The 13413-nt window shown below is 37.1% G+C and overlaps 2 protein-coding genes across 2 annotated transcripts in view; one reads left to right on the forward strand and one right to left on the reverse strand.

Moving 5' to 3' along the window:
- LOC111338934 (F-box only protein 9) overlaps nucleotides 1-3499 on the reverse strand; it is a 14033-nt gene extending 10534 nt beyond the window's left edge. Inside the window, exons 1-4 of the mRNA XM_088750691.1 lie at nucleotides 3358-3499; nucleotides 2013-2234; nucleotides 744-801; nucleotides 63-143 (exon numbers count right to left, since the gene is read on the reverse strand). Of these exons, the coding sequence (XP_088606817.1) occupies nucleotides 63-143; nucleotides 744-801; nucleotides 2013-2234; nucleotides 3358-3363 (367 nt within the window). The 5' untranslated portion in view covers nucleotides 3364-3499. The remainder of the gene's footprint in view (nucleotides 1-62; nucleotides 144-743; nucleotides 802-2012; nucleotides 2235-3357) is intronic.
- LOC111338935 (uncharacterized) overlaps nucleotides 3474-13413 on the forward strand; it is a 28574-nt gene continuing 18634 nt past the window's right edge. Inside the window, exons 1-13 of the mRNA XM_088750657.1 lie at nucleotides 3474-3756; nucleotides 4321-4421; nucleotides 4910-4999; nucleotides 6345-6463; nucleotides 7787-7840; nucleotides 8411-8470; nucleotides 9044-9125; nucleotides 9690-9757; nucleotides 11188-11265; nucleotides 11709-11760; nucleotides 11847-11931; nucleotides 12622-12748; nucleotides 13166-13213. Coding sequence (XP_088606783.1) covers nucleotides 3701-3756; nucleotides 4321-4421; nucleotides 4910-4999; nucleotides 6345-6463; nucleotides 7787-7840; nucleotides 8411-8470; nucleotides 9044-9125; nucleotides 9690-9757; nucleotides 11188-11265; nucleotides 11709-11760; nucleotides 11847-11931; nucleotides 12622-12748; nucleotides 13166-13213 — 1020 coding nt within the window. The 5' untranslated portion in view covers nucleotides 3474-3700. The remainder of the gene's footprint in view (nucleotides 3757-4320; nucleotides 4422-4909; nucleotides 5000-6344; nucleotides 6464-7786; nucleotides 7841-8410; nucleotides 8471-9043; nucleotides 9126-9689; nucleotides 9758-11187; nucleotides 11266-11708; nucleotides 11761-11846; nucleotides 11932-12621; nucleotides 12749-13165; nucleotides 13214-13413) is intronic.

Consider the following 13413-nt stretch of genomic DNA (forward strand, 5'->3'; position numbering starts at 1 on the left):
TATCATTAGAAACTCAGTTGAATGTTTAGTAATGAAATAAGGTAGCTACATGTAAAACATACCTGATGCCAAATTTGTGAAATCTTTGATTCTGAACTCAATATCTGGAACAAGCTGAACAGCTTGTCGGTAAAAATAAATAGCTGAAAGGAAAAAAAAAAAAAATTCAAATACAGGGACAATCACAACTTGACAACAATGTCTGCTGAACCCCTGGCTAACTATTAATTTTAAAAATAATGTCACAGTTAAATTGTCATAATGATTGCCCTGAATCAGGGCTTGAACAGTAATTATTGCCAACTAGCCACAGACTATAGTAGAAATTCATTTGGATATATCAACAAAGTTGAAATGGTAAATTGGCCACCGTAATGATTACAAAGGGCTAACGCTTGAAACGTCAGCTTTTGTAATCGTTACAGTGGCCAATTTACCATTTCAACTTTGTTGATGTATCCAAATTATTTTGTTACTCCCACCCACCAAATTATTTTGTTACTCCGCAGCCTCAAACAGTTTCTTTCGAAACTATCAGCCTTTATTCTTTAGTAGAAATTCAGTTTTGGCTGGTGCATGGTTTTTGATTTCCACTAACCAGTTTGGCTGGTAAAATAACTGAAATTTTTGTAACATCTAAGTTGTCACCTGAGCCACTTGGCTAGTACTGTATGTTGAAATTTTGGTGTTGAGCCCTGCTAAATGAACCCTTGAATGCATGCACAAAGCAACATTATATTTACCTTCATAAAGATCTCCATTCCTTTCTGCAGACACTCCTTGTAAGAACAAATTAGCTGCCTGTGTAAAAATAATTTATATATTAAACACATGATTTGTTATCCTGTTTTGTATCAGATACTGTGTTGGGCACGCCTGAAAATTTTCCTACATATAATAGAAAACCCGCAAACACATTTATTTATTAAGTTTGTGTTCAATAAGGTCAACTAAAAAATTACCACGAGTATTTTGCTTTTTATACTCTAGATTCAGCCTGCATAATTATTTTCCCCAATATTTCTAGAGCTTCACATTTCCCGAGATGCGGATGAGAAGAATTTGTAAAGCAATTACAAGTTGCATTAGTTAGTGATCATTTCCTTTATTCTCGTGACTTTGATACTAGTATGTGATTCAAGGGTCATTGTTTTGACCCTTTACGCCCTGACATCAGTATGCATATTCTCCATACTGTTCTGCATAACTTTCCTAAGGTGCTGACAAAGAGAATTTATTCATCAATTAAGAGTTTCTTTATTTGCTGATCATTTCCTTTGTTCTCCTGACTTTATTGAGTGATTCAGGGGTGAGATTGTATGGAGAAATTAGATGTTAATCACTCTCAAGGGCCAAAGGATTAAGGAGAAATTAGAAGCTTATCAGTCTTACCAATTGTTCTCCTGTTCCTTTACACGATTTTCCTGTTTATACATTTCTTTATGAACATCCTGTTATTGTTCTATTTCAGATTATTGTAATTGTGTTACAGCTGGGCTATGATTTTACCCTTTGATCTTAAGGGTTTCAAATTTCCTGTTATTGTTCTATTTCAGATTATTGTAATTGTGTTACAGCTGGGCTATGATTTTACCCTTTGATCTTAAGGGTTTCAAATTTCATTTAGCTTTCAGGTTTCTCGTATGCGCCAAGTCATGTAGTTGTAGTTCGTTTCTTCATCGATCAAGTTTTTTAGTTATGCCATCAGCGTTGCGGGATCAATATTTTACAAGACAGTATATAAGAGACAATAATTATAAACCTTTAATATTTAAGTTCAGTGATAAATTTACTTCACTGCCTCTGTAACATATCCCCATGTTTTGGTGCTATTTATCTCAGGTTGCAATTTTTTTCCCATCCCAATTTTGCCTTGATGTTTGCTTACTGCTACAAGAATAGTTAATCTCCATTAATAGATGCACATGAATGACTAGCTGGAGCATGTTAAAAGTGACCAAAACTAACTTTAATCATTTAGACATCCAGGAATCTAGAACTACATACTGTACCTTCTCCTCTAACTGCTGGGGTTGCTGGAGTGGCTGGGATGAACTGGCCACTTTCTTCTGCCCCACCACCAGTGGGCTTGGAGATCCCTCTCGACTTTGCCTTGAAGCTGATTCTGACACTGGAGAATTCCTTGATGAGCCACTGTCAGTAGTACTTCTCTGGATTTCCTCTTTCCATTGCAGCCGAAATGACGCAAGCTCTTCCTCAAGTCCCCCCTCATCCTAGAAGTCAGCAACAGTTGGATCATCACTGTATAGTTCTGGTTGTACGTCATTCAACATGAAGCTTGTGAAATTAAGTCAAATTAATTTATCAACTAGAGGGTGTTATTTAGATATATCAAGGGATCTTCTAACCTACAATACCACTTGCACTTATTACAGCACTACATGCATGTGATTTGCATGCACTGCGCAGACAAAACATGCATACTGCGCATTACACACCTTTGTGTAATAAATTAATAATGCAACCATATTCAAGGAAATCAGTCAATCAGAACTCATTAAATGCATGTACCAACAGACTCTAAAGTGCATATAATAGGACAAAAATGGGAACACGCATACATGTAGGCTTCAAGACTTAAAATGAACTTGCACTAGTTCCACTCGCTCTCAACACTCTCTAATCTTTGATGCTTTGGTACTTTAAATTCATCAAAATTAATATAATTATTTTCTCGCTGCATAAGGAAAAAATTGGTTGCTGGGTTCTTTGTAGATTCAAGTTTCAAATAGTTTTTCTCTGAGTATTGCAAAGAGCTAACTCGAAATTCGAATTATGGAATATTGAATGGCGTTTTTGAAGTCAAATAAACAAACTTTGAGGCGCTCCACGAAGTTCCAACATTAAAATAAATTTGGAAAAGCCAGACAGGAAATTGGCAATTCACGGTAAATATTGCATCCAGGAATTTGTCGGTTATCTTTGTGACTCTCTTGAAAATCTCTATCAATAAGAAAGAGATCGTAATCACGCATACAGATGTTGTAGTCCTTGGTTACGCGATACATTCGATTCCTTGCATGTCGTAAGCTAATTAATTCAAACTGAAATCTTGCCAAATTACGTACCCTGTACGGCTAATAACATCTCGATACTACACACAAACAATTAATCTTTACGACATTGGATGGATGTTGAAATCTCCCTTGAAAAGCATTAAAAACAAGTAAAAAGAGATCTGAAATAAATGCTTGGTGCCAAAGAGGTCCCAAGATCGATGTCACATCAAAGTCGCATACGTTTAGCAGAAGTTGTGATAATATTGTGTAAGTATAGCCCTGGGTAAAACGGGCATCAATAGAAATGATTATCTCGAAGCCAAATATGCATACTTACCACCATCTTATAGTGATATTGTGATGCCGTAGCAGATTAAATCTTCCAGTTTACCGACAAAATAACAAAAATAATTTGTTAGTTTACACTTGTAGATGACCGCCATGTTTGTTCAAGTGTACTAGATAGAATAAACGTTATGATTGGCTTAAAAAGCCATCCAATCGAAAACTGCGATGTAATATTAGAGATAAAGACGCGTAAAGACTGGTTTGGAGTTAGTAAACCAATCAGAATCGAGAAGAATGAAAGCGGTGTATTTCAAATTTTCAGAATTCTCTTTCATGATCGGCGAGGTACATATGTAGTGGTTTTCGCTGTAATTAGTGTTTCCTTATAGAAAATGGCAGCCACTGACAACATAAGGGTTGCAATCAGGGTTCGTCCTCTGATAAAAAGGTAAGCTTCGATTTTGGGTGTGTTCATCGAACGCACTAGATCGTTTTCTACGGAGCACAGCAAACTGCAGCTTAGCTGCGCTAACAGACTGTTTGTAAATTCGTATGCGTACGATCGTATCGATGTATTTCTCGAATAAGATTTTATGATCGCTCTGTCATTATTGGTTTATGTGCTTATGTATTTGTAAGCTGCAATGAACGGTGGTTCTTTTTCGTCATTCGGTGCTACAGCTCTAACAAACACTTTTGGATATCATCATTTTCCTTGAAGCATTCTGAAAATATGCAATATTTTTATATTACGTTTAGCATTGAAATATTGCAATGTTGAATCACACTAAAAACTTAACTACGTCGCATGTGTTACGTGAAATGGCTATATTTCTTGCGCAAGTTCACAGTTTGGTAAAGAACAATGGATTTAGTTTCCCCCTTTCACCCAGACACGATAGTCAAGTGTTAAAGAACACTTTGAAGGTCAAACTATCCCATGATGAAATATAAGTGTGTAATGAATATGAACAATGTACATTTTATACCTTTTTTTTTTTTATTTCTTTAGGGAAAATGATTTTCATCAACCAATACACTGGAAGGTTGATGGGAACACCATTACACAACTGGCAAATGGAAAGATACTGCCAAATTCATCCTACTTTTTTGGTATGTTTGTTTCAACTGAGGGTACTTGTCAAGGGTTGGGTCTGGCCTACTGAAGCAAGGGATTAATTCAGGGCGGTCAGCCTGTTATTAGGGGCCTGGATCTGGGGATTTCCCCCAGGTATTAATTATAAGTACAGTTTGTGCAGGTCCTGGAAAACCTGAAAAGTCCTGGAATTAACATTTTCCCGGACTGGAAGGAAAGTCTTGGAAAAAGACTACAGGGTCTGGATAGTCCGGGAAATGTGCTTAAATCAAGCAATACAGTTGTCAGAATTTACATTATAAGAAATGAGTATAGACTGCAAGGAGAATTATTGGGAACGAAAGGGATAATGGTCAAATTTGGAGCCCTAGAAAAATCAATCTGAGCCTGGAAAAGTCTTGAAATTTGTTTCTGAAAAAGGGTACAAACCCTGTATTAAGTGTCTAAACCCCAGCCACTTTACTGAAGTAACTCTTGCTAAATTTAACTTTTCTGTATGCCTTAGATCGAATATTTGATATGTCATCTTCTACCCAAGATGTTTATGATGAGTTTGGCAGACCTACAGTCCTTTCTGCCATGGATGGATTCAATGGTCAGTATGCTACATCTGCCATGAGTCATACAGCACTAATGGTAGCCAACTAGCCACAAACCAGTAGAAGTTCAGTTTTGACCATTGTTTTTCAATTTCCATTAGCCAGTTTGGCTGGTAAACAAATAACTGAAATTGTTGTAACATCTAAGTTGTCACCAGCCACTTGGCCAGTAAGTTGAAAAGTTAGTGTCAAGCCCTGCATTATATACTTATTGACTGAGTAAGATCCATTCAAACTTGATGACTGGGAAAATTTTTGGCTCTTGGTAACAACCTTAACATTCAGGAAACATGATGATTAAGTTGCTAGTGCCCAACTTACAGTGACTGTGTAGGACTGGTAAAGGAATTGGGTTTAAGGCCCTTACCAGGGCCAGGGCTTGATAACCCGTTAACCAATGGTTAGTAACTTTCAACTTTCAACCTTTGGACTTACTAAAAATGTGTCCAGCTAACCCGATATGGTTAGTAAAATTTCTACCATTATTTAAACATTGGTAGACCTCAGGACAAAGAGCACGTAGACCCGCCTCTCAGAGGAATACTTAGAATACTCAAGTTGTTTAATCAACTTAAACTCTTTTTAGAGAATGTGCTGTAGATGTACTGTTCTTGACTAATCATGGTGAACAAGAAGGAAATAAAATAGGTGCATAATTGTCAACGTTTTTACGGTCACCATGCAATTTCAGCTACATGTACTCTTTAATTTGTCCTAGTCGTTACTATCAAAATGTTGAATCTTTGAGATATCGTAACTTGTGAGCTTAGATACCAAACTTGCTAATTTTGATAGTAAAAAAGGTGTCTACTAACCTGAAGGGTTAGTGATCCAAAAATTAAATTTGAACCCTGAGGGCATAGTTTAGTTTCTTTAAATAAGCCTTTAACACCCACGAGTGATCAAGACAGAATTTCTCCTTACAATATCAATACAATATCGCAAGCTGACAAGTGATGAGAATTAAGATAAAATATCAACTAGGGGATTATTTGTTGATCCAATACCAAATTCTCCAAACTAACATGGTAAGAATTATATGGCAGACAGTAAAGAGAAATCTGCTAATGAGATCTTGGGAGGAGCCCCACACTTTTACTCCACCTAGGGGAATAAAATCAATACTGGAAAATTGTCAGGGAAGCCTGGGGAAAAAAAAAAAAATTCAAAGGGCAGGGGGCAGTAACCCGCAAATGGATTGGCCTCCCTCCCAAGAAGAGTATTGGCATTCCTATGTAGATGTACTTGCATGGCCACATGTAACTGGGATTAGGTCCAGTGAGATGGTTTTTTCTGCTAATGTAAGCCTTACATCTATCAACTGTTGAAATCTGTTTCTAGGAACTCTTTTTGCTTATGGACAGACGTCATCTGGAAAGACTCATACCATGATGGGGGACGGAAACTGTCAAGGGGTCATCCCCAAAGCTATTGGAGAAATTTTTGACTATATTGAAAAGGTAGATACAAGAATCCAGTGTTATGTAGCTAAGACGTGCACCCTCGAGGTGAAGGAAGTGTACCTATATCCTTGTTGTCTCTTTTCTGGGTAATGCAAACTGACACTTTATATCACATATAAAGATTTTAATGAGAAATACAAAGAGCTCTCTGTTATGAAATTGAAGTAAAAGGGATACGTTTCTTAATAAGAAACTAAAATGGTGGGGATATTCCAAAATAATTTGTTTCAGTCTATAAACTGAGTTAATGTAAACTGGCCACTGTGGAAAGTTTCTAAAAATGATCTTATAGGTGCTTATGAAAGCCCTTTGTCAAAGCATAATTACGCTAACACTCTGACCAAGAGTTTAAGGCATGGAACACTAGCTTTAGAATCTCTTCATGATGGCTCATTTACATCATCATGATTTATCTGAAATTGCTCATTTTAATATTAAAAAAGTTGAATCCCATAATTAGATAAAATCTGGCATTCTGATTGCTTTACAAAGTGAGATATTTAGCATGGAATTGTGAATTAAAAACAAGGCTGAGTGGTATTTTTACTAGCTTGCACTCAGGATAGAAACAAACTGTATAACTGCCTCCTGGTTAACTCAATTGGTTAGAGCGCCGGATTGTGTTGTGCAGGAGGTCGAGGGTTCGAGCCCCAGCCGGACCAGTACTCATGGTCTCAAAATAACTGAGGAGAATTTGCTACCTTTCTGTAGCATCAATGAAATGGATAGATATTCTAGTCTTCTCGGATAAGGACAAATAAAATGGAGGTCCCATCTCCTACAGGGTTAGGGGTAGGAGACGTTAATTTCCCACACATGATTACTGTGTGATGGATGTCCACCTCTGGGGTGGGATGTGTGGAAGGAAAAGGTGAGTGCGTTACATGGAGTAAAGCGGCTGCCAGAGGCGCCTGATAATGCTGACATCCAATCTCAACCTCAGTAACACTGTAGACCTTAGCAATTCAGCCTATGCTGCCATTAAGGTATCAAATCATTCACTTTCACTATAATTATAGCTGTTCTCTTTTTTTTCTTATTTTCATTCAGTTATGCCATTCAAGAAAAAAATCCATTACCTGACTTGTGAATTCTGCATCAAATTGCACTTGAAAACTGATATCATGCTCATTGCTTTGCAATTTGGGCAATGGTGGTTTTCTCATGCAATTTAATGTGAAACTCCCTCTCCAGGCAATAAAATAATTTTCTTGTAGAAAGAGAGGGTTGAGGTGCTTTTTGGGAACAGCTTTTCTCTTTTTAATTATCCAATACATGTCAATTTATTTGCTTATTTAATTATTTATTTATTTGTTACAGAATCCTTCTAGAGAATTCTTGATACGGGTTTCTTACATAGAAATCTACAATGAGGTAACTGTATGATTACACTTTGTTAAAGCTATTCCACATTGGTACACATGAAATTTAAAAGGCATGCAATGTGAAATGTAAATAAATCCGTTTGAATTCAATTGCACTTTCTGCTTTTGCGCTTTAATAGAGATAACACGAATTAATCCACATATAGAGAACCCAGAGGGGTTTTTTTCTTTTTTCTTTTTTTTTTTTTTTTTTTTTTACCATTTGATGTTTATTATTTGATAATTAAAAGTACATGCAATAGCTAAAATGTTGAAACATGTTACAGATCCCATCAGAACTCAAGTAATTAAAGAAAATGCTCAATGAATACTGCAATTTATGAGACTTCAATGGCCAAAATCTTTGTCACTCATGGTCATATCAGTTGATATCTCTTTCCTGCTCTGGTACCTTGATTCAAACCCTAAGGGTATCCTATCCATTTAGCTAATAGGTCTAAGAAAAAAAATGGTTTGGCTATTGTGTTAGTTTGTTCGTTTGTTTGTTTGTTTTTATTTTAATTTAATTTTTTTTATTTTTGTCTGGTGGACTTTAGTTATTTATATATTCGTTCATCAGGACATAAAAGATTTGCTGAACCCTGCGAAAACCAATCTCAAAATACACGAAAACGCTGAGGTAGGTTGACGGAGTCTCTGAGGAAAGAAATACGTCGTCAGTTGTAAATGCACATTCATGACCGTGAAAGACCTTGGAAATTAAAAGAATTTGATGTGAAGGGCATGAAACAAATTAAAGAATTCGATGCTGACGTTCGCCACCCTTTGCATGAAAGTGTTTCTGTCAAATAAGCCCTTCAATGAAAGTTCCTTCATACACGGGAAATCGTAAAATATGGCGCTGCGGTTAGTGGATTAAATCCTTCGTAAACCGTCCTTCAAATTCAAAAGTATATTTTCCAAACGTTATTCTCAATGGCTGCTTTCTAATTCGTGGTCTAATGTACCAGTCTCAACTGTTGGTGTGTACCACAAACTTCAGGCATCAAATCGAGTGCTTTGATCGGATAAAGTTTCCAAACGTTGTAAGCCGCCTTCTTGGAATTGAGGGAGAGTTCGAGGAAAGACTGGGTATAGGAAAACCAAATTATTGTTTGGCCAATAACATTGTAGAAAACAGTAAATAAAGAAACCTTTTCCATAAATTGTCTTTAGTCAAGATTCAAGAATCAACCTTTTTTGTGTGTTTTAGAAACAAGTTTACGTTGGTGAGCTGACAGAGGAGGTGGTATCCTGTAGCGAGGATGTTTTCAAGCACATGATGCGAGGCGAAAGTAAGTAGGTCCATCAAGGTCACAGTTTCCCCGGCAAGAACGCTCTTCGAAAAAGCTTTTCCCCTTTTGGCCAGTTAACAATGCCCTTCCTTGTGAAGTTTCTTCCTCATGAGCAAATTTCGCCGTCGACAAAAATAGGAATAATAAAATTATGATTGAAAAAAGCCAGCACATTTGTTTTCATGTTGTTTTTGTTTTTGGTTGTGTACTTGACTCGTTTAAATTTTTTATTTCTTGTGTTTTTTGTCTTATTTGTTTGTTTGTTTGTTTCTTTATTATTTTTTTTTTTTAAGGAAGGTTCGTTTAGTGCAAATATCTAAGCTGCAGCATCGATCTTTCATTTGGAGTGTACTTGTATCTTACCGAGTCCGTATTTGACAATCTTTATTATTATTATTATTATTATTATTATTATTATTATTATTATTATTATTATTGTTATTATTATTGTTATTATTATTATTATTATTATTATTATTGTTTTTTTATTATTTTTATTATTATTATTATTATTATTATTATTGTTTTATTATTATTATTTTATTATTATTAATTCATTTGCAGAAAATCGACATTTTGGTGTCACTAATATGAACGACAGGAGTAGCAGAAGTCACACCATTTTTAGGGTGGTAAGTTTGCCCTCTGGAGAACAAGTTAGGCGTGCTGGGGAATTTGAACCGGAAGTGTTAAGTCTTTTCAGGGGAATATAAGCGTCACGTCTTTTAAAAATACGGAGGTGTTTTGGGTAAATAGTTCATTTTCGATTCACAGGCGAATGGCTCAGAAGAAAAGGTCGTCATGGTCTAGGCCAATATGTAGAAAGCCAAGGTCGATGATTTTGCCTTTTATCAAAAAATTGGGTGGGTCATTGGAACACAACTGTTGCCTTGGGAAGATGTTGAAGCTTCGAATTTACGACGATCATGGCTGATCTATGTACGATGTACACCAATCATTTCTCTACATTGTGTCCGCTGCGCTGATAACCGTAGTCTCCCTTGCAGCCCTTTCTGGCGTCGTCACGCAAGCGAAAACTCCCCCACCAACGGCTGCTCACATTCGAACAACAATCCTTTCCGGAAATTGGCAAATCAGCATGTACTTACCATATTCTGAAAAGCGTTCGCGCCTCAATAATCAAACCAATCACAGAGTTCGTATTATCCAAGCGTTAAAACTGACAAAATTGCGTCTCTTGAAGACGCTTTCGACTCAGTGCGAGATATTTTTGGTACTGAGAGCTTGAATTCGCATCAGAGAGAAGTCATAACAGTAATTATAGAAGAACTTTATTAGAAGCTTATAGCACTCGCGACAAATTGATCGCGCTCTTGAGTTGGAATAGCTGTAGAGGTCAACATCGATACAAGCCTTTATTATCTCAGGAAAATTCCAAGCACTTCTCCCAAATAAACAGGTTTTATCTTTAGAAACAGCACAAGAGCAAACAAAACAGCGATCATTATCTGATATTTTCTTCGGAGTTTCGATAACATCGCATTCCATCTTTAGAAACTAACGCGCTTCCTGTGAATTCGCGGGAATAAAAATATCGCGTGTTCATTGCTTGCTTGTCAGACAATAACTTTATTTTGATTGGATAACACATTACAATGGGAAAGGAATGTTGTTCGAATGTGAGCAGCCGTTGGTGGGGGAGTTTTCGCTTGCGTGACGACGCCGGAAAGGGCTGCCAGGGAGACTATGATAACCGCTGTAACGAGAAACTACGTTAACTCGGGTAGATGACGGCCGGGTAACATAAAACTTGGCAAAAGTATATACTGTTTGGCGACTTGTTTTTTTTTATTTTTTGTGTCTGTTTTTTTGTTTGTTAGAACAAATGTGGGTGATGACTGAACTTTCTGTTCGGAATCATTTTTTCTTGGTGATTTTTTGCACAAACAAGAGAACATTGACAACTTGTTAACAATAAACGCAACTATTTTAAACTTACTTACTGTACGAAGTATTTATCAATTATTTGTCGTAGACGAAGGGAATATTTTCGAATAATTCCTGGATGGTTTTCTTTATTTTGTATTTTGTTATGTTCAAGGTTATCGAAAGCCGTGAAATGATGGACGAAAGCAAGGCTCCTGATACAATAGACGGAGCTGTTCGAGTGGCACATTTGGTAAACTGATGATACTTACCTACACTTGATAATCCGATTCACATTTTCCTAAACATGTTCATTTTATCATGAGGCAGAAAGGATTTTACCCTTTCATTTTTTCAATAAAAAGGCAAGTTGTTGCTTTTTAACCACAGATAGAACATAGATGTGTTTCGACGCCCATTTTAAAACTTTTTATCAAATTGTCCTTCCATGCGAAGAAATAATTTCGTTTTATAGTGACCAAGGAGTGGTAGGTTTAGTCACTACGTAGTATAAACGGGGTCTTACCTAATTGAGTTTTGCTCATAATGCTTAATCTCGAGGTCGAATTGAGCCTCAGCCTGTCCCTTTTCCCATCTTATTTCCTTTCCCCCTTCCCCACTCCCTTCCTGTCATTTTTTTTATTTTTTTTTATTTTTACCTCGTAACATCTACCTGTGTTGTTTATCTCTTTTCAGAACCTTGTTGATTTAGCAGGCTCGGAAAGAGCTTCGCAAACTGGAGCCTTTGGTTAGCTAATGTTCTTGTTCTTGTTGTTATCCAGTGATTTCGGAGTGAGTCATCACCTTTGCTGATTACTTTTTTAAACTTTTCAGGTCAAAGATTGAAAGAAGGCGGGCATATTAACAAAAGTCTTCTGGCGCTCGGCTCTGTCATAGCCAAGCTAAGTGAGGGAGAAAGGTACGAATATTTTTTTTCCGCAGCTTACAGCGTGTTTTGAGTGACTGTCGAAAAGCTAAAGCCAAGATAATCAGAGAGGCTGATGGGAACAAAGGAAAAAATTGTAATGAGACAATTTGAGCTTGAATGAAAACCTCCCCACAACGGCCACCTTGAGGACAGAAATAAGTGGCCGTTATGAGGAGGTAGGGGTGTGGTGTATGGACAGCCCGAAGGGACCAAAAAATGGGATCATTGTGGAGAGGTGGCCGTTAATGAAGGTTCGACTGTGCATTTTAAAGCGCACACAAACGCGATTGAGCAAGTCAAGATTAGTTTTGGTTCGGATCTGGTTGGAGCACTTGAATGTTAAAGGCTACGGTCGGTTTTGAAGAATGCGAATTTGCATACACTGTACCTACTGGGTAAATAGAGCTTTTCGCGCGTTTTGATTGGCTAGTTCAGAAGTGATTAGCAAGTGTTACTCACCTCCGAGCAGCCGAAGAGACAAATTCGCGCATCGAGAGTTTATTTCCGACGATTCTTCGGTACATAGACAGAAATAAACTAGGCTTTTGTTTACAATACATCTATACTAAAACAAATAGTTACCTCAGTGTTGGTGAAAATGATGGATATTCATCTCCACTTCGGTAAACAAGCGTTAGCTCACAAGGATCTCTGACAATATGAAATCCTTTTTCCTTCTAGTTTTATACCATTCCGTGACTCAAAACTTACCCGAATCCTCCAGTCGTCCCTTGGAGGAAATGCGAAGACTTCCATGCTATGCACGATTACTCCAGCGGCGATTGAGGAATCGATCAGCACCTTAAAGGTAACTGTCCGGCTGCTAAATAAAATCTCATTCCCTCAACGCAAGCACAGTTAATTTAAAAACTGTTACGGTGTATCCCACATTGAATGCTGGTAAGGAAGGGATTTATTTCCCAACGCGTGCGCAGTTGCGGGGGAACACCATTCACTGAAGTTTGTCGAGCATTGAGTGAAAAACTAGGCTCGATTAGCAGCTGCTCTTCCCCGAACCCTAACCCCAGGTCTCTTTTCGGGGAGGAGCGAAAAAGACCGGACTCGAGATAGCGGCGGAAATCGAGCCTAGTGAAAAACCAAAGAACATCGCGTTTGGTAAATTTACTTGTTTTCCACTCGTATCATTCACTACTCAGCATCTATCTACGAATAGAAGTTTTGCATATCATTTGAAATTTAGTTAATTCTTTACTTGATGTTTCAGTTTGCTAGCCGTGCGAAAACTATCAAGAATTGCCCAGAAGTCAACGAGGTACTAATGCATAGATTAGAAAAAAGTAAAGGCAGTGTCTTGCTTTTTTACCTCTGTTGTCTGTTTTTTTTTTTTTTTTTTTTTTTTTTTTTGTGTGTGTGTGTGTGTGTGTTTTGTATTGTTTTGTTTTATTTTTGGTTCTTTATTTGTTTGTTTGTTGTTGTTGGTTTTTTCCGTTTGTTTGTTTATTTTCTTCTAGC

This window comes from Stylophora pistillata, chromosome 2 (assembly GCF_964205215.1).
Source record: "Stylophora pistillata chromosome 2, jaStyPist1.2, whole genome shotgun sequence".
In the NCBI taxonomy this organism is placed as follows: domain Eukaryota; kingdom Metazoa; phylum Cnidaria; class Anthozoa; order Scleractinia; family Pocilloporidae; genus Stylophora; species Stylophora pistillata.